This window comes from Silurus meridionalis, chromosome 23 (genome assembly GCF_014805685.1).
Source record: "Silurus meridionalis isolate SWU-2019-XX chromosome 23, ASM1480568v1, whole genome shotgun sequence".
Classification (NCBI taxonomy): Eukaryota; Metazoa; Chordata; class Actinopteri; order Siluriformes; family Siluridae; genus Silurus; species Silurus meridionalis.
The window spans coordinates 16,621,562-16,648,352 of record NC_060906.1 but is presented as its reverse complement, the minus strand read 5'-3'; the positions used below and the strand labels follow the sequence as shown (position 1 = coordinate 16,648,352).

The 26,791-nt window shown below is 38.0% G+C and overlaps 3 protein-coding genes across 5 annotated transcripts; 2 read left to right on the top strand and 1 right to left on the bottom strand.

The window, feature by feature from the left end:
* Positions 1 to 537: 537 nt before the first annotated feature.
* On the bottom strand, positions 538 to 4,587 carry sod2 (superoxide dismutase 2, mitochondrial). The gene is given in 5 exon segments (XM_046835600.1): positions 538 to 864; positions 1,385 to 1,561; positions 1,699 to 1,815; positions 1,916 to 2,118; positions 4,435 to 4,587. Coding segments are annotated over 5 exon segments (678 nt in total). The 5' UTR covers positions 4,464 to 4,587; the 3' UTR covers positions 538 to 712.
* A 566-nt stretch (positions 4,588 to 5,153) lies between these two features.
* LOC124377207 (WT1 associated protein) lies at positions 5,154 to 13,423 on the top strand. Of its 3 annotated transcripts, none has more exons than XM_046836587.1 (8): positions 5,154 to 5,410; positions 6,782 to 6,819; positions 7,840 to 7,895; positions 7,991 to 8,049; positions 8,207 to 8,334; positions 9,159 to 9,337; positions 11,507 to 11,661; positions 12,169 to 13,423. In XM_046836587.1, exons 1-8 carry the CDS (start codon positions 5,401 to 5,403, stop codon positions 12,825 to 12,827), a joined length of 1,284 nt encoding a protein of 427 aa, XP_046692543.1. In that variant the 5' UTR covers positions 5,154 to 5,400; the 3' UTR covers positions 12,828 to 13,423. The 3 variants fall into 3 exon arrangements, with proteins under 3 accessions (XP_046692543.1, XP_046692544.1, XP_046692542.1); XM_046836588.1 differs by lacking the exon at positions 5,154 to 5,410 and adding an exon at positions 5,656 to 6,104; XM_046836586.1 differs by lacking the exon at positions 5,154 to 5,410 and adding an exon at positions 6,131 to 6,324.
* A 563-nt stretch (positions 13,424 to 13,986) lies between these two features.
* On the top strand, positions 13,987 to 20,232 carry acat2 (acetyl-CoA acetyltransferase 2). The gene is made up of 9 exons (XM_046836384.1): positions 13,987 to 14,162; positions 15,266 to 15,400; positions 15,757 to 15,938; positions 16,428 to 16,545; positions 16,697 to 16,840; positions 17,105 to 17,227; positions 17,382 to 17,536; positions 18,421 to 18,531; positions 19,273 to 20,232. The coding sequence occupies exons 1-9, from the start codon at positions 14,120 to 14,122 to the stop codon at positions 19,441 to 19,443; spliced, it is 1,182 nt and encodes a 393-aa protein (XP_046692340.1). The 5' UTR covers positions 13,987 to 14,119; the 3' UTR covers positions 19,444 to 20,232.
* Positions 20,233 to 26,791: the final 6,559 nt, after the last annotated feature.

Here is a 26,791-nt window from a genome sequence, read left to right as displayed (position 1 = left end):
TTTTTTTGTTTTTTTTACAATACAAATATATTAAGCAGAGATACATCTGTAAGTATCCTATCTGCAGACAACTGGTTGTACTTTTTCTTTAAAGATCGAAACTTCAATTGAAAAACTGAGATGAACGCAAACAGTTGTACACAGCGCCCCCTCGTGGTAGATAAGCATTAAATAATGCTAAACAATTATTATATTGACATATATAATCATATAATCGTCAAAATTAATTTTTAGCCTGATTGATCTATTCTTTGTGCCAGAAATCCATTTCAACTACAGCAGTCAAGTATCACTAAGTATGATTACATCACAAAAGGTCTACATATGGGTCATACCTCAAGAGGTATGACATCATTTACAGAAAATGGTCTATTTTCCAATCCTTGTGATAATTATGTCTGAGGCATGCAGTGATGATTAAGTCCAAATGTTGAGCTTTTGTGAACGCACGCCATAAGTGATGAAAGCTTTCGAACCATCCCAAACTAATGTTGCATTTGAACTTGATCTGTTTTAAAGAAAGTAAACACTACCAAATTAGTTTAAATAATTGTTTAATTACACATATTGCATCACTTTAGTGATTTGAAAGTCTGAGAAATTCTGACCAACTATTCATTCTGCTTTTGTACTAAAGGTTACGGAACTTGACATTATTAGGTGGTGAGATGTTTGTGCATTTTGAAGATGTATTATCCTCCAGTGAGATGCGCTAGTTTGACTTCTTAGCAGCTAGAAAGCGCTCACTAACATTCTCCCAGTTTATAATGTTCCATATGGCTTTAACATAATCGGGTCTGACGTTTTTGTACTGGAGATAGTAAGCATGTTCCCAGACATCGATGCCGAGCAGTGGAATGAGACCTGGAGAGATAGAAAAATAAAAAAAATTAATAAATAAATAACTGTCTTTTTGTGCTTATTTCTCAATAGTGATTCAAACTGTAGAAAACACGTTAACATATTTCTCAATGCGCTGTACAGTTCTTCTTAAAATACCGCAGAAATTGTTAAAATGATGCTAACTACATCCAGGTTGCCCTGGAAAGCTGTAACACCCTGATAACTGCATGTTATAATTTAATTCTAGCTACTTATACCAGTTAAGTCATTCTACTTAATGAGAGCTGCTGCCTGGGAACATTACATGCAGACCGGATCATTTCTATATCACCACGCAACATGCACAAAACATCAACTAATGCAAAATGGAGCTTGCCAATTATTTCACAATAGCAGCTGTATCTCATTAAATCCACATACAAATAACGGTAATATGCTCGTCGTTCTGATGTTTGAAGATGATTTGTTGACAGGAAGATATAGTATTATGATTATCCTTTGAAATTTCCTTCCCATTACTTTTTTTTCGCAGAACTCTCACCAGTGGTTCCTTGCAGAGGATCCTGGTTTGCACATGCTGCAATTCTCAGTCTCCCATTCTCCTTATCGAAACCCAGCCACCCCATCCTGATCCTTGAACGCCACAGTTGCAGAAGTAATTTTCTCCTTCATCTTTGGAATGAGCCAAAGTCCTGCTTAATGGCCTCCATTAGGTCTCCTAGGAGAAAATTCAACATGTATTTGCATTTTTTTGGTCATTTTAAAATAGTTACTTTAGTAACAATGGATATATAGGGCTATACAATAGCTTGCTAAAGTGAACAAGTGCAAAAGAAAGTGAACAGCCTCTCTGACCCTGTGGTTCTCCTCCACCATTCGGAGACAGGTTTGTCCAGAAGATGCTGTGGTTGACATGACCACCACCATTAAACCTCAGTGCTGCCTGAAGGGCCACTTGTGTTGTTACATCACCTGTACACAATTGTTAACGCAGAGAAAACAAAATCAAGGAAACAGTGCACCGGAAGCTAAAATAAAAAAAGGCTTTAAAATATGATCAAAACTGATTTACGTTTGGCCAGAGCTTCTTGATATTTCTCTTCGGTAGCGTTAAGGTTGTTGACATATGTTGCATGGTGCTTGTTGTGATGAAGCTGCATGATCTCAGCTGAAATGTGAGGTTCCAGTGCACCGTAGTCATAAGGCAGATCTGGAAGTGTGTGCTTCTGTCTGGAAGCCAAAATGCCCAGGAAGGGATTCACGCCTGCAGCACACCTAACAGAGTCAATGAACATCAGGACAGAAATGAAATGATGAAAAATAACGAATTTGATTAAAATCTTGTGTTTTTATTTTAGGTTTAGTTGTTGTGTGCAAAAAAATAGACAACTGTGCGGTAAAATGTTTGTGGGACTTGAAAAGTGGGATTCAACATTATACATTAATACTTAAGACGTCCAGCTATAAACAAACACTTATGGAATTACGTAGTAAACAAAAACATGTTACAGTAAATAACCCAGAATATGTTTTATACTTTCAAATCTTTAAAGTAGCCACTTTTTGCTTTGATGACAGCTTTGCACACACTTAGCATTCTCTCACTCAGCCTCATAAGGTAGTAACTTGGAATAGTTTTCCCAAAATCTTGGAGTTTTCAGAGGTGTTGAGTGCTTGTTGGCTGCTTTTCCTTCACTCCAACGATTCAGATCATGTAATTGTGAAGGCCAGGTTATCTAATGCACCACACTCAATCACTCTCATTTCAGCTCTTACATAACCAAGACATGTGTTTGAGGTCATTGTACTGTAGAAAATAAGAAAATGAATTATGGTCCCACTAAGTGCAAACCAAATGGGATGGCATTTCACTGCAAAATAAGTGGTAGCCCTCAAGTCTGACTGTTACCAACAGTGTCACCAGCAAATCACCTCTATACCAACACCCCTAATCCTCCATGCTTTACAGTGGAAATCACACATGAAGGAACTTTACGTTCACCCTCTGTATGTTTAACAAAGACACAGCAGTGAAAATAATCTTAAATTTGGACTCATCAGACCAAAAGACAATTTTCTACTGATGTAATGTCCATGCCTTGTGTTTGTTGGCCCAGGCTTGCTTCTGCATGTTGTAATGGTTTCTTTGTTGCAGTGTGACCATGAAGGCCTGACTCGCACAATCTCCTTTCAACAGTGGATGTTGAAATATGAACTTAGAGAAACATTTATGTAAATCGACAGAGGCTGGAAATTTTCAAAAACGTATCCTCTGCAGCAGAGGTAGCTCTTGGTCTTTCTTTCGATTGACCGTCTTCATGAGATTGGCTTCGGAGACACATTTAAATTGCTAAAGATTTTTCTGAATGACTACTTTCCATTTCCCAAAGTAATGACAGACTGTCTTTTTTTCTTTACTTTACTGAGTGTTCGTTGCCATAATATGGATTTGTACAGTAGTACTAATAGGGCTATCGACTCTATACTCACCCTTCCTCTGCACAAGACAACTGATGGTCTTAGAAGAAGGCAATAAACACTACAAATTAACTTAACAAGGCACATTTTTGAAGTGAAACCCATTTCCGGTGACTAATGGCTGAATTGGATGAGAGAATGTTATCAGTGTGCCAAGCTGTTATAAAAACTAAAATAAATAAAAATAAAAATTCTAATGTGGCTACTAAAAATGTGAAATATAAACCATTTTCTGGGTTGTTTACCACATAATTCCAGGAGTTCTTTCATAGTTTGGATGTCTTCTGTATATATGTACAATGTTGATGAAATAAATAATATACAGAAACACTGAAGGAAAAGGCACATCTGAACTGTTGACTGTACATACACACAAATAAAATATGCCAAATGGATTTATATATGCCTATTAATATATAAATTGCAGATCCTAACTGCAAACACTGGTATATGTTTAGTCAGAGTATAAATAACAACCTAAGTGTGTGTGAATGGGTTTAACAGATCCCTAATGTGTAGGGATCTACAGGGTATCAGCAAAAAATACCGAAGCTGCATTTGAACAATCCATACTTTCTTCTTGCATGAAGCCAACCTGTGTGATGTTTAGCACCAAAATACAGGCTGTGCATACAAAAATGCAACTTGTCTTGAAGCTGCATTTATGTCAGTTGATGATGAATGCCATTAGGATCATATCAGTGGTGGATCCCTATGTGCAAACACTACCCTCAAAAAAAAAAAAAATAAACTGTGCACCATGACCTCAGATACTTGACTCTCTGTTAACTAATCTACATGCTGCAATACTATCCCAGCCAGAGACTGCTAATCTGGATCTAAAGGAACAGATCTTTTCTTTAAACAACTGACACTAAATGAAATATAAAAATAAAATAAAACAAAACAGGGATAAAGGGTTGAAAAGAACCTGCGCTATGGGACATAGCAACAGCGTGACTAGCCAACATTTACTGGCGTCTGCTAGCCAGGCTAACTGCTTATGTCGTAGTGCCCATAAATACATACCACGCAATACCGAGCAAAAAAAAAAAAGCAATGTTTTAAGGGCTTTTGCAACTCTGCGTGTCTAGCCAACATTTATGGCATTACCTGCAAACATGTCCGATTCTGCTCAACATGCTCTCAATTCTTCGTCTAGCTCAGAGAACTACAGCGTTAACTACGTAACACTGACTTTACGTCTAACCTGCCCTTGAAGTTTCAACTTGAACCTGACCGGAATGTACCATTTTGTGTACTAAGGAAGGAGAGTAAAAACATAAAATATTACAGTGCACACTGTTCGTGTCGCGACCACTACAATGTGACAATTGAAAGTAAATATTTAGTTAATATGCGCTTTTAGATTTGTGCTAATTTTATTTCTAAACACTGTACGCATGGTGCTTGTAATGAACCCCTGAATCCCCCCCCCGTGCCTGCGCTCAAAATCCATACGACTACTCGATTCCATATACGGAGGTGTCGACTCTTATAACGAGTCGATTCAATACAATATATGTTTTTTTCTTATTCAACACAGGGCAGGAAATGACTTAAGAGACGTTTATTGTTTATTATGACAATATGAATGACAAGGAGCTTCTAGACCTCTATAATGTTTGTCATTTTAGGTGTAATCTTCGTTACTTCCAAATATAAAGTTTCTGAAGATAAATTAACGTTAGCCTTGGGATATTCAAGCATTGACTTGGAATGTCTACAAGTACATGAGTTCTGATATATTTCCATAAAGCTAATAGTTATAATTGTACAACGCTTTATGCACGAACATGTGTAGAATCGACTCATTTTACGGAATCGACTCTCCTTGCCTACTGCTTAAATCAGCGAATCGACTCCGTTTTAATTTAATGCAACTATTACTGTTAGTTGTCTTTTTGCTCCCGTTGGTTTATTATTATTATTGTTGTTATTTGTTTAATTCGTGTGCTTCCGCGCTGCTTTTACCTTTAAACAGTATCAAAATTATATTGCGAGATTTGCGGACTGCTTGCACGTTTGATTGTAGCAGACGGAGTGTGGGCGCTGAGCGTGGAGGAGACTGGCAGTACCATGTGCGATGGTGTGTATGTGTGCGATTACCATTTCTTTAACGAATCCGGATTTTACTAAGATCATTCATTAGATGGCTGCTTCTTGGTTTTTTTTTTTGTTTGTTTGTTTGTTTTAATCAAAGCTATCTCGCTAGTTCCGTTAGCTAAACGGGCTACTTGCTTGTTTGTGAACGTTAGTTGCGTCGATGCAGTACATTTTATGGTTTTAATATATAGATGATCTGTTGACTCAGGTATTTTTGTTGTTATTTTCCTTTATTGTTATTAATGGCCGAAGACAACAAGTATGGTCACCCATGAGCACATGCGCACTGGCTTCCTCCAGTCGCGTTCATTCGCCGAACCCACCCACCACCCTGTCCGTTTTCAGGCTAATCCCGCCCCCCCTGTGCACCGATTGGCCAGCGGATGGCGCTCACGCGCCGTTCGTCGGCGATGCAGCCAATCAGGTCGCTGGATGAGGGGAGGATTCGCGTGCGGGACAGGAGCATGGCAACCAGTAGGGCTCGCGCGATGCTCGGCGGCGGAGCCTCGTCGTTTTTTTCCTCGGTGATGGCGGACGCGCCGAGATCGCTCTGAAACGAACACATTTCCTCTTCACTTTTAATTTCATATCACGTCAATAACGTTGGCCGTGGAGCGAAGTCGTAACCGTATACTAAGGAAACGAGGGTCGTCTTGGTCTCACCCGGGGGGGGACGTGTAAGTATAATCACACGGTGCGGGTCGGCGTTGTTTGTGAAGAGCATGGGCGAGGAGAGCGGCGCTGCTCTCAGAGAGTCTCTTCCCCCTTTTTTTCCGCCATTTTGTGACAGCAAAGAAACTGATAATACACACGAAGCCGACAGGTCGCTGGAGACCAGGCTGTATAGGGCCAAACTAAGCGTCTCCGTTGGCTTTTATGCGCATGTGTGGAGAAGCGGTGTGTAAAAATGCTTCTAATTTGGACTCGGTGTGTGATTGCAGCTCGTTCGCTTGTTTTGCAGCGCTGCGGGAGCCATGCTAATGCTAACACCCGAGTTACCGCTAACAGAGCGGGCAGCCGATTTATGATCGCGGACTGCTCTTTACTCTGTGTCGGTTATTTTTTTTATTTGTTACATTGTTTTTATCCAGAGTGTTAAAGCGCGTCAGGGATGCGGATAGCCCATTGATTAGTAGATTGAGAGGAGGAACACACACACACACACACACACGAAGCTTGCAGTCATTGTATTGTAGAGAAGGAGGCGACTTTTCGGGTTTCATTTACACGTGTGAACGCACTTGTAGCAATTTAATCCGACAGAAATCATGATGTGGCTTTTTTTCTTTTCTTTTTCTCGAATGTGTGTAACGCTCATTTCTCATTCTTTTTTTCCTCTCTTTTTTTGTTGCAGAGATCAAGATGACTAATGAAGAACCTCTCCCGAAGAAGGTGTGTAAAGCAGTGGTGTTCATGCAAAAGTGCACTCGTTCATTATGCTTATACTGAGAGATTTGTCACTCACCCAAAGCGATCCAGATGTAAACAATTACTGTAAAAGAAATTGGGATTGTGTGTTTTAAAATGAGGTGCCAGATGGACAATTCTTCTTTAGATACAGTGGTTTTTGATATCAGCTGTGTGTGTGTGGTGTGTATATATGTGTGTGTGTGTGTATGTATGTGTGTATATATATATATATATATATATATATATATATATATATATATATATATATATATATATACATACACACTTTCAATTTTAGCAATAGTTCATGCACTGAAATCACCACACTAATGACAGGCTGTCAGTCTGTATTACATGCATTACTACACCACTGTGCCCTTTTTTGGACCTATTTTTGTTGATTGGGCAAAAATGAATGACACTGATGCATCTGGCCTGAAATGTCACTCACTTAATATTCATTATTGTTTATTGAGCTGTTGTGTAACTCCAGCACTGCAGATTCATCCTGACAGCTGAATCACACCCATACTGATACTCAGTACAACAATCTTACTTGTGCATTTGAGCTTCAATAATGAGATCCTACATAGAATTAGAGACTGAAATTCCACAATGCAGCGTCTCGATACAGGAGCAGAGATATTTTAGTACAAATGCTGAAGATTTGGATGCTCGTGATTTTGTCAGAATACAGTACAAAAGCACTGCTGCATTACTCTTCTAGGGTGTTGCAGCAGTGCTTTTGTACTGTATTCTGACCATCATGAGCATCCAAATCTTTAGAATACAGCACAAAAGCATCCTTTAGGGTGTTTTCTCTTTTAAGAGTGGTATAGAACCTTTTTTTTTGGTGGGCTGCTGAAATACTTGCTCTGTCTCCATCCTTTGTTTTTGCAATACTCTTATGCAGTACTTGATTTGTGCAATCAAATTCCTAATAGGACCAATAAAGAGCTGCTGCTGTGCTGCCTGCTAATAAATACATTTATTTTGTTTCAGGTTCGCCTTAGTGAATCTGATATGAAGACCCTGACCAGGGAGGAGCTGTGTGCAAGGTAAGGAAGGCTATATTGTGTTTGGTATTGTTCTTCTTCTTGAAATCCTTTAACGTAATTGAAAATGTTCTTAATACTTCCCTCAACCTCTTTAGGTGGAAACAGCATGAAGCCTATGTCCAGGTGCTCGAAGCAAAATACGCTGATCTAAATTGTAAGTAAGTTTTGATAGTGTTCCTTGCATGCATTGATGCAGAGCAAACTGTTCATAATGTTACACGTTCGATCGATTTTAATAATGTAATCTTTGCTGTAGGTTTAATATATTGTTTTTGTGGGCCGTATAAAGTGATTGCCTTTCATGTCCATAGCCAATGATGTGACTGGTCTTAAGGAGTCTGAGGAGAAGCTGAAGCAACAACAGCAAGAGTCTGCACGCAGAGAGAACATCCTGGTGATGAGGCTGGCCACAAAAGAACAGGAAATGCAGGAATGTACAGTAAGTACTTTACTTTCTGTATTTATTTCAGTTATGTTTTTGTTGCATCAGTCCACAGTGCAGAAATATTAACTGTAAAGGCTGCCTATGGGGTGTCTTAATGCTTTGATATGAAAGGACAAACCTTATTAGGTTCACACTTTGTGCAGAGTTTTTTTTCTTGTTTACAGAGCAGTTTCTAAACACAAGGCAACCATTCAACAGTTTGCCGGCCAATATATTTTTTGGAGTCTAAAGCATGCAGTATTGTTACAACACAATTCCCCCGGCCACAGTTCGGTTCGTCAGACTTTGTAGGTAGAGGTGGGATAAGATTTATATCAAATTGCTAACATTTAAAGGGTGAAATAATTTTCCTCAATTTCTACTTGGCTTGGGCACATTTTCAAGCTGTTTAATGCCAAACAACAGTACCAAGAAAGTTAGTTCATAAATAAGCTCACTGTGTAGTGAACTCTAAGAATAAATAAATATAAATTATATATTTATATATATATATATAAATTATATTGTGCAATACGACATATGCAGTTGTATTTTTGTTCTGCTTTGACAGAATTATAACTTTTAGTGTTGTGTAGATGTTCCGTAATATTTTGCATTGTGTTTTTTTTTTTTTTAAGCTTTATTTAATCTGTTAATGCAGTTAACATGAATTTCTATTTACCCGCCTGTACAATATTTTTAGGAGCACAAATGAGGTTTTCCACACTAATTTGTTTGCAGAAATTATTAGTTAAATTTCCTCGGGTTGGTCTTTTTGTTATATAACAAAGGTGAGTGATATTATTTTTCAGTTTCTAACACAGTTTGTCTCTATTCAGACGCAGATCCAATACCTGAAGCAAGTGCAGCAACCCAATGTGGCTCAACTGAGATCCTCCATGGTGGACCCAGCCATCAACTTATTTTTCCTTAAAATGAAGGCTGAACTGCAACAGACTAAAGACAAACTGGAGCAAGCCCAAAATGAATTGAGTGCCTGGAAATTTACACCTGATAGGTAAACTAAAATAACTCCCCCTCCAAACAAAAGTCAAGACTTTCCTGACTCACCCCCTCACTTTCTCCACTGCAGGAGTGCAAATAATGGTGGGGGAAGACTGAAATGATATGCTCACAACGAGACTCAGACTTAAAAGCAAAACACAGAAAGACACTTTTTTTCTCTTGTTCTGTGCTGCTATTATCATACTGTAATGTAAAAGTGAAACAGAACAGAAACTGAAAAGCCAGTTTTGGTCAGGTGACTCTGTTTCAGCTTTCTCTTCCCCACACCCCCTCATGGTACAGAGGCCTGAAGGAATCGGGACTGTTCCTGAAGAGGTGGTCACAGCGGAAACAAACCCTTCTTCCATCCCCCCAGCAGCCTATGTTAGACAGATTGCTCTAATAAATCGTTGGCGGCCATTGAGAGAGACTTGAGCAAGGCATTTGCTCTGGAGCTGATTGAACTGTAGTCTAAAAGTCACTGATTGAACATTTAAAAATGACCCAAAAGAATATGTTGCACATGCATATTTTTCATCTTTTACCCCATCAGTGTAGAACTGTTAAGACTCTCGGTAAAACCAAAATAGGAAATACCTGGGGGAGGGGAACAGTAGAGTGATGTAATGTGATGAGGAGTTATTGATCATAAGACTCTGGGGGAGGAGCCTTTGATGTAATACTATGGGGAAAGAGTAAGACCCTGTGGTCTACAGAGACATTGTTTAACAACCATCTCGTTGGTACAAGAGACGGTACAGTGTTTTAACTTTTCCTCTTTTTCTTTGTGTTTATAGTTTTTATATTTTTTTGCTTTGTTTATGTTGTTTGTTCTTGGAAATGCTCTTTGCACTTACAGCAGTGTTTGGGTGTATGTATGTATGTGTGTGTGTGTGTGTGTGTGTGTGTGTGGGATGGATGGATATGATGATTGGCTTTACACAGGATGTGTTAATGTGACTATTTGCTAATACACTGCTGCAGGTGCAAGCTTTTTATTTCAATGTGAATGCCCAAGTGTCTTAGGTGATTACTAAAGCTGTTTATATGTATGTCTATTCTGCTGTGTCGTTTTGATCACAATATTAAGGTCCAAAGTTTTATCAATACAATTGCATTTTGTAGGTGTTTTTTCTTGTGAAATCTTTTCGTTACAGCGCTGTTCAGTGTCAATGTTTTTGATGCTTCACCATTAAGTTTAATACTTTAGGTGATGTTTGCACATTTAAATTGAGGGTATAATGGCTTTAGAGCACATTACACATGGTTGCACGGTAATCATCTCAGCAAAACATTTATCTTCTCATCTTCATTATCCAAGATTCGAATTTCTTTTTCTGGTCAGAGGGTTTTGAGCAGCCGCTGTTGCGTTTATACTCGTTAACGTTTAGCTTGGAGCACTTACTACAGCACCTTTTTACACTGAGTATGTTAACTTCTCTACATCAGTGTAACTTCCTCTAGTCAAATGTTTGCAAAGTAATTAAGAATGTGTTGCCACTGTTTTGTAAACTGCTGTTCAACTATTTCTGGGGTACAGGTTCAGCAGAGTTAATCTACATCATTTCTATTTTTGCATATTACTAATAGTCCTGCGAACGAAATGTCCTTTACGTAACTTGTGATGACCCTGTTTATACCCACAAAACATAATGTATAAGTTAGTGTTATGTTTTGGTCCTCACTGTTCGGATACTGTAGGCAGAGTGTGGCACGTGGTATTTTGTAGCATTTGACACAAAAAGCAAACTTAAGCAACTGTGGCAAATTTACAATAAACATATCTGTTCAACGTATTTACATAGATGTGTTGTGTGAAAATGCTAGGTACCTGTTCCGAGATCTGGTACAACATCTTTAGGGGGAAAAACCCTGTATATTTTAGACTTTGTGTGCATTTCTGATTGGTACCTGCCAAATGTTACTGTGAGAATTCTTTTGGTTCAGTCAATAATCCATGGTTTGGTAGAGTTTTGATTTATGCCTGGTACATTTTAGGGCTTCTCGTAATTGTTCATCATCCACATACCATTTTGAATTTCTTGGATCATTTGATTAATGACCAATGTGGTGTGCTGCATCTTATTCTGTAGTGTTGCTGCTGCTCGGCAGTTACACCAGCTATCCTTGTTATGCTCGTGGCTCTGTTCACCATGTGATGTTAGCCTTGTCTCCCTTGCAGCCAGACTGGTAAGAAGCTGATGGCGAAGTGTCGCATGCTGATCCAGGAGAACCAGGAGCTGGGCAGGCAGCTGTCACAGGGTCGCATCGCCCAGCTGGAGGCTGAACTTGCCCTGCAGAAAAAGTACAGCGAGGAGCTCAAGAGCAGCCAAGATGGTGAGAGGAATTCATTTTATTTTTTTATTATTAAAAAAAAACAAAAGCAGAAGTTCAGGAACCTTGTTTTGTGTGTCTGCCACTGTTTTCTGCTATTTCATATGAAATAATTGTTTGAACTTTATCAGAAAAGAGTGCATAAAATAAATAGTTTATGTGGAATGATTGCTGTTACTAGCAGATGGACTGATGAGATTTTAATATTGATTTAAGCAGGCACAAGTTCAAATGTCTATAACAATGTTATTTTATATTTAACATTTCAAAAGCATATCTTAAATGTTAATAGATCGTCTATATAGTAGTTAAACAAAAATTAGTTGCCATTAGTACTTTTTGTTTTTGTATAATGGGATTTTTATTCTTGCTTTTTACATGTATTATTCATAGTTTGCCTTCTTGTTTTATTACATGCAAATTAGTGTGATCTATTTCGGTCTGTGACACACCACCATGACAAGAAAGGTTCCTATGATTTTGTTTAAACTCCTATATTTTGTTATTTAGAGTTGAACGACTTTATCATTCAGTTGGATGAGGAGGTGGAAGGCATGCAGAGCACTATCCTGGTTCTCCAGCAGCAGCTGAAGGAAACCAAGCAGCAGCTGTCTCAGCAAACACAGGCTGTGGGTACCTCTAGTGGCGCAGGTCCAAGCAGGACTGCTGCTTCTCCATCCAGCGCTACCGAGCCTTCTGCTGAACCTGAAACGACCCCCTCCAGCAACTCCACTGGGGCAAAAGACTGCAGCCGTGTCTTCAATGGTCCGTCCAATGGCTCTACCCAGAGAGCTTTGTCCAGCTCTGGCCCATATCGGGAGGCAAGCAGTGCAGATGAGGATTATCCAGGGTCACCCTGTACTTCCAGTCCTGCCCATGGGGGAGGAGCCAAACTGTCAAACCACTCTGAGGGTGCAGTGAGCCATGGCACAGGGGATGGCTACGGGACTCTGAGCGCAGGTTATGAGAGTGTGGACTCTCCGACAGGCAGCGAGGCATCAATGACTCAACACTCAAATGACACAGACTCCAACACCGATTCCCACGATGCTGCAGCTGTCTCTAAGAGCACCAGGACAACAGGCACACACCACACCACTCACAATGGGCTGGACTCTGCAGCTGCTGCTTCAACTGCCTCCAACCCCCCCACAGGGTCTGTTTTGTAATCCTTTAATTTTTTTTGTTTTATTTTGTTTTTTTTATATACACTCATGGCGAGCAAAAACAAGCCACACATGTAAGGCCAGTTAGTTTTTGTTGGGGGTTTTTGCTTCAGGAATTAAAAATCAGATATACATGTTTTGTTTTTTTTTGGTTTTTGTTTTTTTAGCCATTTCCATTCATAACTGTTATTTTGCATTATTACATAGCTGATTATGTTGAGCAGTACAAGAATTGAATAACAAATGAGCAGCATGAGAATAAATATCAGATGTTTTAAGGTTTTAAAATGTGCTCTAATAGCAGCTCAACCTTTTTGTGTCATTTTGTTCATTAAACTGAAACAAGTCATAAAACAAGTTCTGTTGCACCATAAAATCCAATTAAGTCAGGAGGCAAGTTCTTTACTTGCTATGCTTTTCAGAATGTCCTTAGTTACTTGATAAATATTATTAAAAACATTTTCTGTTCATCCCCGTGGAAAACTGAGTTTTTGTTTACTTTGTGGGTAGTTTTTCAGAGATGTATCTTGTTGGATTCATATTCTGATTTCAATTCATTTCGTGTACTGACCAAATATCAATAAAGGCTTTTAATATGATCCTGGAATCAATTTGTTTCTTTTTTTTTTCATACTACAATTTTTCATAGGTTCATGTTGAAAATATCAGTCATGAAAAGCAATTCAGCCATCCAGAAAAAATCACTAGTAGCTCTTTCAACAGCGATGACCCTCAGAAATCACATGAATAATGCATCCATATCACACGGTTGCAGAAAGTTTCTTTTTTAAATCAGTCTTGCATTTCGGTCTAGAGAGATGAGTTTGGGATCCGTTGGGTGAAGGATAAAGTATCTTGAAAGATTGGTGTAGATTAACTTAAAGATGAAGTCTCTGCAGAGAGATGGGTGTGAGTTTGGGATCTAGGTTAGGACAAGGACGAAGTTTTCTTTGTGGAAAATAACGGGTAAGTTTGGGATCTACTAGGTCGAGGATGTAGTTTCTGTGAAGAGGGACGCGTGTGAGGTTGGGATCCACCGAGTTAAGTATGAAGTCTCTCATGTGCTGTCATCCAGGCCGCTAGATGGCGCTGAAAACGAGGTTTCTGAAATTCTTGGCGGATTTTCCCCTCTTGTCAAAGACCAGTTTCATTAAATCAATAAAGCTCTTCAAGATCCTCCCAGGGGTGGGTTCAGTAAACACACCGTGTGGGAAGAGAAAGGAAGGGAAGAGAAGAGAGTATATACAGTAGTGCGATTCCGGCTGTGAAAGTTAGCCGCACCCCCACCGAGTGAAATGAACACCATAGTGATCGTGTCTGCTGCCAGGACGCCTATTGGTAATTATTTCACTGCTCTATTATTATCAAACAATGATTTTAATAATGAATTGTGATTTATCTAAACGCTGGATCCGAGTATTGATTTGAATGATCTTGCTGTATTGTGTGAGTTCGCCAGCGCGGTGTAGTATGAGCTCGTCATCCGACACTGCAGTTCCCTGCCCTGGACGGTCAGAAACGAGCTCTGATTGGTTGAGTCACGCTCGCGCACTGGTCTCTCTAGTACTGATTGGTTGATTTCCTGTAGGGCCGCGCACGAGCTGCATCTCGTGATTGGCCAAAGCCAGGTCACCAGAGGGAAAAGCGCTCGCGCTGTTTAAATCAGCAGTGAGGGATGCAGTGCAGTGGCTGTAGGAGACAGTAGACACAGTAGACAGTAGATCATACTGCGTGCTTGTGGTTTTGTAGTAAACTGTTTAACACTTGAGCATCTTATTTGTTCACTAATATATTACATTTATAATTATGCATTCAATTGAAAACCAAAACACACTTGAAATGTATTTAATTACTTCAGATAACTTATGTCATTTTCCATGTATAAAATACAGACAAATTCATTTGAACAGCACTCTTTTTATAAACGCGTGATTAATGCAGCGCTCATTTGTAGGACGGCTAAAAAAAAAAAAAATATATATATATATGAATAAATAAATAAATATAAAATCTGAGAAATTAGAAATTATAAGGTACATTTTGAACAAATAAAAATGTGCGATCAAGTTGCGATTAATCACGAGTAAATTTATGACAATCGTGATTTAATTGCAGCGATTGAAAGCCTTTATAAGTAGAGATATATCTCCTATTTCCTAAACTGAATAAAGTTTACTATGGCAGTTCATTAGAAAATAGTAAGCAGGCACACTGTTGATCGTGTAATTACAGTAGAGGTTCTATGAGTTATCAATGCATAAATGTTAAAGTCTATAAGGAACACCGACAGTCATTTTCACTGATCTTTGTAATTGTAATCTGTAAATTACATGTTTTTATTATAGTGTATAAGTGCATTATAAAGGTTGTAGTTTTTTATGGTTTAAATAACAAAAAAAAAAAACAAAGTTTGACACAGAACCATGTTTGCGTCTTTTAAGGGTCCTTCAATGGGGCACTGAGCAGTGTGGCACCTTCTGATTTGGCCGCTGTGGTCATTAAGGATGTCCTAAAGAGGGCTGATGTAAAGCCTGATGAGGTATCTGAGGTCATCATGGGACACGTCCTCACTGCAGGTAATATGTTTACTGCATAATTTATTTATCAAGCTATTCATCTTGTAAAATTGTAGTGTGTATTAACTGCATAGGATTTGCACCCAAACACACTATTTTACCGTAGCATTATGTTAATTTAACCAGTGATTTGAGGATGTGAAAAAAAGACCTTTGATTCCTGTGTAGATGTTAAATCTGATGTTTAACTCTATTTTTAATTGTTGCATTTCAGTACATTTGCCGCAAAACCCATAGAACTTGGGCCACTATTAAATTACCAACAAAGTACACAGTGTCAGATTTAGTAATATTTAATACAGTGGAATTGAAAGAATGCTTGTTCAATGCTTACTCTTTGCATTTGCTGTTCCCAGGCCATGGACAAAACCCCACACGGCAGGCTAGTGTTGGTGCAGGAATCCCGTACCCTGTGCCTGCATGGAGCTGTCAGATGGTGTGTGGATCTGGTTTAAAAGCTGTGTGTCTTGGAGCTCAGTCCATCATAATGGGAGAGTCCACAGTAGTGGTGGCAGGGGGCATGGAGAGCATGAGCCGGGTAAGTAAGGGCTTACAGTGCATCCGGAAAGTATTCACAGCGCTTCACCTTTTCCACATTTTGTTATGTTTCAGTTTTATTCCAAAATGGATTGCATTTATTATTTTCTTCGAAATTCTACAAACAATACCCCGTAATGACAAATTGAAAGAAGTTTGTTAGAAATCTTTGCTAATTTAGTTTCTGGATGATTTGTAGATTTGGCATCATTGAATGACCTCACAATTTGGTTTTTGAAACCAGTATTTCAGTGTTCCTGAGCAAAGATATTTTCAATATATGTACTTCTAATAAAAAAAAGTGGTCAAGTAGTCATTTAAAGTGGCTAAGCATGAAAAGATATGATTGTTCAAACTTCTTTTACAGTCCTTTCTAAGAAAGGAATTGCATGTACTAAGACCGCTACCTTATTTTAGACTGTTACTGATGTATTTTGGATTACAACATACTTTATTAAATGGAGGCTCCTCTTTACTCTTTGGTTCATAGGCACCTCACACTATGCAGATGAGGTCAGGAATAAAGATGGGAGATGCCACCCTACAGGACTCTATAGTGGCTGATGGACTCACAGATGCTTTTCACAACTGCCACATGGGTATCACGGGTATGTCTGACCAACACTGACATTTCCCAATCTTTTTGTACTTTGGAATGATGCTTGAAAAGCAAAGTGCACGATAAACAAATGTGTTTGAAATATTATAAATCCACTCTATAGACCAATGAATTTTTTAAGGCTTGTTGTCTCTCTGCAGCGGAGAACGTGGCTAAGCAGTGGGGTGTGACCCGTGAAGCTCAGGATCAGTATGCTGTCACCTCACAGAGCAGAACTGAGGTGGCTCAGAAGGCTGGTTACTTTGACCAGGAGATTGTTCCAGTTACTTTACCTTCAAGGAAAGGTAACACTCTGTGCCTGTACCTTAGTTATGTTGCATTTTACTTTTTATAGATTTTTTTTTTGGCTAAAAACAATCAAAAGAGCACTTCATTTTAAAAAGACTGAATTTTGAGTGAGAAAAATTATTAAATGAAGTATCAAGATGAAATGTCAAATCTAACCATTTAGATATAATTTTAAGTGTGTCACAATCATTAAAAAATAGATTGTTGTCTTTGCTGTGCTGGTCACAGTGCATTTTTTTTATATTATATTATTATATTAGGTCCAGTAGAAGTAAAAGTTGATGAATTTCCTCGCCACGGAAGCAACACTGATGCCATGTCCAAGCTGAAGCCCTGTTTTCTGAAGGACGGGTCCGGCACAGTCACGGCTGGCAATGCATCAGGTAAATAAACAGGACTGATGCTTAAATAACCCAGAGTTCATTCACCTCTTAATTGTTACTCAGAAACACAATTTTGCACTTACAAAATCTGTCTTTCATCTTTTGTGCATTTTCTACGGCAAATGTTATCTGGTGTCTGCTTTGTCGTTTATAGGAATAAATGATGGGGCTGCAGCTACTGTGCTCATGAGCCAATCAGAGGCTCAGAGGCGTGGTCTGCATCCAATGGCACGAATAGTCTCATGGGCTCAGACTGGCCTTGATCCATCCATCATGGGCACAGGGCCAATTTCAGCCATCAGAAAAGCAGTGAGTGTTCTTTACAGTCCACAGATGACTAGCAAAATGTCGACCTTTATTCTAACATGTCTATCTGAATAAACGATTTATTAATTTTTGAAGCATTTACGGGTATGAAATTATATTTTTAATATGCATTGGTGCATTTATATAAATGCATACACACACACACACACACACACACACACACACACACACACACACACACATATATATATATATATATATATATATATATATATATATATATATATATATATATATATATAGGGCTGTCAATTGATTAAAATATTTAACTTGTGATTAATCGCAACTTATTGCACATTTTTATTTGTTCGACATGGCCAACAAATATGGATGCTCTATGCAAATGTATGTTTATTATTAGTGAAATCAAACTCAACATAGTGCATTAAGGCAAAATATTCTTGTAAATGTTTTAAAAGTAATCATGCCGTTTTAAATTACGTAAATTATCATATGACAAGAAACAGGACCTTTGCTCTGTTTCCACACGGGAGCTTTTAATTGGCGGACGTGTGCACCATGGTGGCTTTTGGTGCTTGATTTGAGCATCATTAGAAGAAATGTTTAGTGATTACAAAAAAGCAAAAAAATTTTTTAGTGGCGTTATTTTTCATGTCTGAGTAAAGAAAGGACGTTGTGAATAAATGGGTGTTGCGTTGAAGGTTTCAATTTCGCCTCAGTTATATTTATTTATTTATATTTATAATAAAAACGGTTAAGCAGAAACGTGCGGCGCGTTAATCACGCGATAATAAAATTTGTGCCGTTAAAATGAATTTGCGTTGATTTTGACAACCCTCATACATACACATGGTTTCACCTAATGATATAAGTGTAAATCCAAATTGCGTTTTCTGTTTCACTAGACAGAGAAGGCTGGTTGGCAGCTGCCTGAGGTGGATCTGTATGAAATCAACGAGGCCTTCGCTGCTCAGTGTCTTGCAGTACTTCAGGAACTTGGCCTGAACCCTGACAAGGTTGTTTATTTTATTTTATTCGCTCCACTTGAAGCACATAAGCAGCGTTAATTGGAACTAATAGCTTTTTTACGAATAGTCATGGCCACAATGTTGCTTTCCAGAAATTCAGATGTAATTGTAGATACTTAATGAGTGAACCGGATAACACAAAGAAAAGCTAGCAAAAACAAAAAATGCCTGATATGAGGAGAAAAACCTTGAGTGGAATCAGACTAAAATGTGAACCCATTCTCCTGTGTCATTCCAAAAGGATTTCCAATGTGAGCATTTTGAAAATATGAGTCCTTGGTTGGAGGATTTATGATTACAGCAGCAGTTCTTGTATACAAACCTACAGCATTCATGGTGATATTATTTACAGAAGCAACAATGAGACTTAGACATTCATTGTTATTAAGTGCTGTACTTAAGATGTCAATGTGGGAACCCTAGTAGTTTGTCACTGATTCATAGCAAATATAGAATCCTAGTAGATTCATAGAAACTAATGACAAACCTGTTTCTTAGAAGAAGTGGCAACTATTCTGACCTTAATGTTCTTGTGCATTGCATCATAATAATCGTTTCAATCTCAGAACAGTATGTGCTATTTCTTGAGTTTTGTTGTGATTTTTACCTGTTTAAAATTTTGTGTGGGGGAAAAAAAAAACCCTGCACTGCCACACTCCCATGTGTCTCGAGTATGTATTTGTATTCATGTCCATTGTACTAATGGTTGTGCTTGTTTTCCTGTTGCAGGTTAATGTGTCTGGTGGCGCTATCTCTCTGGGTCATCCTCTGGGTATGTCTGGCTGCAGGGTGCTGGTGACCCTCCTCCATGCACTTCAGAGAACAGGAGGCAGGAAGGGTGTTGCTGCACTGTGTATTGGAGGAGGAATGGGAATCGCTATGTGTGTGGAGAGAATTTAAGACATCCTCAAACATACATGTGCAAACCAGCTGCTGTTCCAGGAAACTGGCTCAGGTCTTACAAACTTACATTAATTTGTTGTAATTGTGTTTAAATTATATTGTGGAAAATATATGGTATATTTTTTTTATAATTCGCTCATCTCATATAGTTACTGAATGGGGTATGTTTGAGTTTGAATCAATAAACACTGTTACCTTCATAGAAAATCATGTACATGTTTACGTAATTAGTAATGCTTGGGGTAAGCTGAGCAAGACTGGATTTGGTAGATAATAAAAATGATAGAATATTGTTAAATTAAAATGTAACAATAACCATCCATTTTATCTCTATAAATAATAATAGAAATGTTTTGATTGTAGATGTAAACCACAGCTTTCACTCTGGGTATCATAAGATGTAAATCTGAATACAAAGCTATGAGAGCTTCTACCATCAAACATTCCATTTAAATAAAGTTATCTGAAACTTTTATTCTATATTCTTTCTGTAGCACAGAGCTGCTTTGTTTACTATACTGCCAAGTCCGAATTTTACTTTTACAAGTATTTACAGATACGAACGATATTTATCAATGAAGAAATGTCTTCTTTCGTAGACTTATTTGCCTTAGCCTATATATTATAATGTGCCATAAAGCTGTATTAGCTTCAGTCCTGTGCTTCTTCTTCACAGCCTGGTGAATTCTGTATATGAAATACTTCATGTGCTCAAGGAAAACATGTTTACATGCTAAACTCTGCTGTGTATCTTCTCAGAGAATAAAAAAATCATCACCCATGTCATATTTCACTGCAGTGATATCTATCTATCTATCTATCTATCTATCTATCTATCTATCTATCTATCTATCTATCTATCTATCTGTCTGTCTGTCTGTCTGTCTGTCTGTCTATCTGTCTAATTCTATTATGAATATTTAATTTTTATCACATAATTATCAGTGTTCTGCCTATAAAGTACCAGCTATGTAGTTTTTTCTTCTGTTCTTTCTTTTATTCTTTTTTCAAAAAATAATTGTCATTTGAAGTATCATTTACTCTGTCACTTATTCTCTAGAAATTATCTGCACACCCTCTACAGCATAGTAAAATTATATTCGGCCCCTCAAGATCTTTTTATATAGATCTATTGTTTTTATTGATTGTTTTTGTTATTAATGGCCCGGCGATATGCAGCACTGATAAACACAAACTACATATCCCATAATGCAGCGCTTCGTCTGCCTTGTTGAACGCAAGGCTACCTAGTAAAATTCCAGAGTCAATCAAGTCAAGCTTCTGTTGATGTATTTAACCCTATTGTAAAGTTATTGTGAAGCCCCTCACAATGGTGAAGAGAAAAGTGGATTCTGAAAACTTTGTCTGATTTATGGAGCGAATGTGACTGTAATTAAGGAATTGAATCTAGGACGGAACTACGAGACAAAACATCAGGATAAGCTGAAAAACCTGAATGCAGAGCAGAAGATACAGAAAGTAGAAGAGTTAAAGAAGAATCTGACATTTCAGCAGATGTTTTTCACCACAGCAAAATCACAAAGTGAAGCTGGTGTGAAAACAGAGGAGAAATCAGAGTCACATCAGCCAGTTATTTACTGAGGGAGCGTTTCTGAAGAGCTGCATGATGAAGCTGTGAGATGTCTGGTGTTTGACAGGAGATATTTTTATGGAGAGCAAAATATTTTATTAAAGTTATTTAAATTATTTTTTTATTTTTTTATTATTGCATAGGAGCAAAGAAATCTTATTGTTTTGATTTGTTGTTATTTTGTTTACTTAAAAGCACAATGTTTATTTATTCTTTCAGGGTTTTTTTTTTTTTGCAGCATGTTCATAGTTCAAACTAGTATAATTTTGACGGGATATATTTTTATGGAAAGCAAAAGTTTTGGCCCCCTGTGCAATTAAGTTTGACACCCCTGCTCTACAGTTAGCCTCTTGAAATATTTGTAACGCTTTAAGTAATCAGCCACAATTGTTCATACGTTGTTTTTGACATAAAACACTTAGAGGACATTTATTTTGGTAGGTGTAGTTAAAAAATATATTTTTGTGGAAAATGTACTATGTATTTATTTGTGAAAGCGCTCAAAATAACTCAAATGGAACAGTAGCCACTAGATGGCGCCAAAACCTACATAGCAAGTAATGGCACTCACCTTTATTTACGATTATGATGTATTTAGGCAGAAAGAAATAAAAACAGAGGATTTATGTATTAGATTTTGGATGCCTGTAAGAGTACATTATGGTAACAATTTTTACTAAATAATGCATGATAGATGACAGTATGACTGTGTGTCAGCCATATCAGAAAGTATTTAATCTTTGTATTGGCTGGTGGCATTTCTACTCCCATATTCTATTAAGTGCTATAAAATGCCACATATTGTTGACAGAGATTACATTTTTGCGCATGAGGTATACCTTCTAGAGCACAAACTCGGTGACAGTAAAATGACAACTAAGTTCAGAGTCAGAACTCAGTGAAATTCTTCAAATGAGCAGTTTTATTATCACAAAGTAGATAAACTATTAGATTTCAAAAAAAAATTATCCTTTTTGATAGCAAGGCTTGAACCTACAACCGTAGGGGGAAGCGGTTAATTGGTAAATCAACACCTTACCCACTGAGCTATCATTTCTATCTTGTTCAAGTAGTCAATAAGCATAATGAACCAACATGGCTTCTGGTCTATACTTCAACACCATGTAACTCATATTATAAGTATGCCAAACAAGTATTTAAAAAAAGACAAAGAAATAAAGCAATGTTTCCAACAGGTCTTTGTAATTAACAAATAGATTTACAGATTAATGTAACAAAGTAAACAAATTATTAGATTTCAAAATAAAGATAAAAATTAATCCTTGGCAAAGCTGGGGCTTGACCCCACAAACTTGTGGAGAGCTGCTAATCAGTAAAGCGACACCTTACCAACTGAGCTATCATTTCTGACTTAAGCAAGCATGGCGATGGCGAGGCTTGAACCTACAACCGCGGGGGGAAGCTGTTGATTGGTAAACCAACACCTTACCCACTGAGCTATCATTTCTATCTTGTTCAAGCAGTCAGTAAGCCTAATGAACCAACAACTTACCCAATGAGCTATCAACTCTGACTTGTGAAAGCAGTTAATAAGCCTAATGAACCAACATGGGTTCTTTTCCATACTTCAACACGATGTAACTTTTATTAAAAGTAGGCCAAACAAGTCTTTTAATTAAGACAAAGAAATAAAGCAATCTTTTCCACAGGTCTCTGTAATTAACAAATAGATTTACAGATTAATGCAACAAAGTAGACAGACTATTGGATTTCAAAATAAAAATAAAAATTAAACCTTGGCAATGCTGTGGCTTGAACCCACAACCTTGAGGGGAGTTGTTGATTGCTAAACCAACACCTTACCCACTGAGCTATCGATTCTGGCTTATGGACAAGAAACCATGATGTTGTGGGGAGGTGTTGATTGATAAACCAAGACCTTACCCACTGAGTTATCAGCAGTCAATAAGCCTAATGAACCAACATGGCTTCTTGTCCATAAAGTAGACAAACTATTAGATTTAAAAATAAATAAAAATCTAGCCTTTGCGATGGTGGGGCTTGAACCTACAACCTTGTGGCGAGCTGTTGATTGATAAACCAACACCTTACCCACTGAGCTATCAATTCTGACTTGCGCCAGCAGTCTATAACCCTAATGAAATATCATGGCTATTTGGTCATACTGCAACACCAAGAAACTCATTAAACATAGGCCAAATAAGTCTTTTGAATAAGACAAAGAAATAAAGCAATGTTTTCAACAGGTATCTTTAATAAACAAATAGATTTACAGATTAATGCAACAAAGTAGACAAACTATTGGATTTAAAAAAATAAATAAATAAATAATTAAGCTTTGCGATGGCAGGGCTAGAACCCTAGATGGCAGGGCTAGAATCCAAAACCTTTTGGGGAACTGCTGATCGGTAAACCAACACCTTACCCACTGAGCTATCATTTCTGACCTGAGTAAGCAGTCAGTAAGCCTAATGAACCAACATGGCTTCTTGTCCATACTTCAACACCAAGAAACTCATATTAAATCTTTAGTGTAAAATGTTTTGCAGTAAAGAAGAGAGGATTTTAGAGCTGGAGACAAAGAATGCTCTTCTTCACATGATAATTGCTGAGTTATTCTAATAACAGCATTACTAACTGTATATTACACAGGCATGCATCAGTTTCTGTACTCATTGATATATATTTAATAAATGTGAATTTTTATTTTATTTATTTTCTAATAGTGAGAAAATCATCTTATTTCTGGGTTTTCAATTGTTTTACTAGCTTTAATAGGTGTGAAAACTTAACCATAAAAAATAGTGGGTATATGGTCATTGCTTCTGGGTTACAGTCAGGGATTTGTTCTGACTGATGGTCAGATTGTTTTTTACATGTTAAGAGGTTCGTTATGAGAGTGATGAGGATGGACAGGATTAGAAATTAGTTTATTAGAGGGACAGCGCATGTAGGACGTTTTGGAAACAAGGTGAGGGAGGCACGATTGAAATGGTTTGGACATGTGCAGAGGAGGGACATGGGGTGTATCGGTAGGAGAATGCTGAGGATGGAGCCGCCAGGAAGGAGGAAAAGAGGAAGTCCAAGGAGGAGGTTTGAGGGAGGACATGCAGGTAGTTGGTTTGAAAGAGGCAAATGTACAGGACAGGGGGGTATGGAAACGGATGATCTGCTGTGGCGACCCCTAATGGGAAAAGCCAAAAGAAGAAGAAACAAGGCTAGTTTTCTAAAAGTTGGCTTGTTCAGGTGTTGGTGAATTGTTATTATATGTGGCCTTTTTTATCCTGCTCAAGTGTATGGGAAAACTTTAGATGGGATCAAGAGGAGGATGTAATTCTGGCAAAGAGGCACTGTCAACACCAGGGACATGTGCGAAAGAGCACACTTGTTTCCTTGGCCAAACTCCTCTCACATGTCCAGGTAATGTCACATAAGAAACAGCTTTGTGTATGCAATGTTTGACTTGTTTTTAAATTTATCATGAAACTGTTTTCCGGGTGTGAAAAAAGATTTGAGAGATGTTTTTGCTGTGTACATGGTCTTTGCCGCAGAGATGGAGAACCACAGCAAACAGCTGTTTGAGTAGAGGGGCATCATCAGCAGAGCTGTTTAGGGTGACCAGGGTGGTGACACCCAGAGTAAATTATTATTAAATTAATCTATTTTCTTGTACATTCTCTATCTTGTGTACAACACGTAACAAGCGGTTATCAGTTGCAGTCTAGTTGGGCTTTTAACCAGCTCAGTGTTGATATCTTGTAGTGTTTTCGACAGTGCTGTGCAGTGCATCACTTCATGACCTCAAATGATGACCACCTACACTTATGGGCACTTTATTATTAGCACTAAGCTCATACTGAGTAAAACAGTAAACAGTAATATTCTATAATTACACTAAAAAGACAAAGGTATTGGCGACTTGTCTTTTTCAGCATATGTGGTTCTTCCCCAAACTGTCACCACAATGCTGGAGGCACACAATTGTATAGGATGTCTTTGGATGTGGTAGCATTACATTTTCCTTCACTTGAACTAGGAGACGCAAACCTGTTTAAGCATGACAATGTCCCTGTGCACAAAGCCAAGTCCATGAAAATCTTCGCCTGATATGGAGCTCTGACCTCAAACGTACTGAACATTTTTGGGAAGAATTCATGGACTGGGATAAAACCCAAGATGGCTTTATTAACATGACTTTACTAACACCCTTGTGAATTAGCACAAAGCTCCACAAACATAATCCATAATGTAGTTAAAGATCTTCCCAAAAGAGTGAGAGGATATTATAACTGCAGATTGGGGCTAAATATGAAGTAGATGCTCAATAAACTCCAACAAATCTTATGTTCAGGTCTCCACACAAATTTTTGTCCATACAATGGTATAGTTTTTTTTTTTTAAATCAGGAGGCCAAAGAGATCATCCCTTCTGCTTCCCGTGATCAAGATTAATTACTCTGTGTGTCATTTTAGTTGCAAGGTGCCAGGCCTCCCATGGGACTGTTAAATATTTTAGTGTCTTTTTCTTGATTTAGTGAAACTAGCTCCATTTAACTTATTATTATATGTAACCTTAACTCAATGGCTTGTAGAGATTAAGGATGTTTGCTTTCTGTTTGCTGATTGCAGGGCTACAGGCACAGGTGGTTTCTCTACAGCGCTGCCTACAAAAAGAGAGGCATATATCAGAGAGGATGAAGAGAAAGCAGATACACAACATGTTAATTGCTGATTAATTTTGTTGGTGTATGAAATGCATTGGTGGGCATTCAGGGCCAGCAAAGCTTTCTCTGCTGGCCTGAGCACTATCAGAAGCACTGACCTACATTTACAACCTAAATTCTAATATTTGTTCCATGAAATTGTATTAATTTATTCCCAACGGTTTATTCTCTTTGGAGGAAGAGAAATTAAATTGGTCTCGGACATACTTAAAAATCCAGTTTCAAGAAAAGCTAGACATCGTGTCTAGCTAGCGTGTCTCAGCCCGAGAAACGGTTTGTTCCCCACTTCCAGAACAGTAAATGTGAGCGGTACTACTGGATTACAGCCTCGGAGGAGCTATTTATGCGGTTGTAGTGCAGAGGTTTGGAGTTTGCTTTAGTAAAATTGTATTCACCCTCCATATGCGAAATTCCTCTCCCTTTCTGTAATGCCACAAGTTGTTATATTGCGTTTTTGTATAGTATTGATGGTTTATATAATTGTGATGTGATAGTGGTGGTATTAAGAGGTTAGGGTTAGGGTTAAGTCGGGTCAGTCCTCACTGAAGGCTCAGGTACCAACTGCACGGTCCGTCACTGATGAAATGTAATTAACAGCTCATTTGATCTTTGCAGTATAAACTCACACTAGATTACATAAATCTTTTTTATCTATTGTGGAGGGCTGGTTGTTGGAGTCATGATACGTCAGTTGTAATGGATGTAATACAGAGTATGAAAGTAAGATATAGGATCAAAGAAAAGACATTTTATTGTATCTTATGGTGCAACTATGTTTTATGTTTTAAAAAGATGTATTAAAAAAATGACACTATACTAATTACTGCTGGTTTCAGGGGTTGAGGGGTAATATTAAAGTGCACTGCAGGGTGCATCCCATCCTGACTTTTGACCACATCCAAGGCTTTTTAACCACTAACACGTATAACATTCCAATCAATCATTGTACTTCTCAAGCTTATTTATCTATGGTGATGCAATTCTCCTGCCACTTAAGTAGGTCAAGATTTATAACAGTGTACAGAACTGCTAATGCATGTCTTAAATTC

Coding starts and splice junctions, on each gene's coding strand:
- LOC124377207 (XM_046836586.1), top strand. CDS start 6,150: ATGGGCGAGGAGAGCGGCGCTGCTCTCAGAGAGTCTCTTCCCCCTTTT. Junction 8,335..9,158: donor AGGAAATGCAGGAATGTACA/GTAAGTACTTTA, acceptor GTCTCTATTCAG/ACGCAGATCCAATACCTGAA. Junction 9,338..11,506: donor TGGAAATTTACACCTGATAG/GTAAACTAAAAT, acceptor TCTCCCTTGCAG/CCAGACTGGTAAGAAGCTGA.
- acat2 (XM_046836384.1), top strand. CDS start 14,120: ATGAACACCATAGTGATCGTGTCTGCTGCCAGGACGCCTATTG. Junction 15,401..15,756: donor GGGACACGTCCTCACTGCAG/GTAATATGTTTA, acceptor TGCTGTTCCCAG/GCCATGGACAAAACCCCACA. Junction 18,532..19,272: donor TTGGCCTGAACCCTGACAAG/GTTGTTTATTTT, acceptor TTCCTGTTGCAG/GTTAATGTGTCTGGTGGCGC.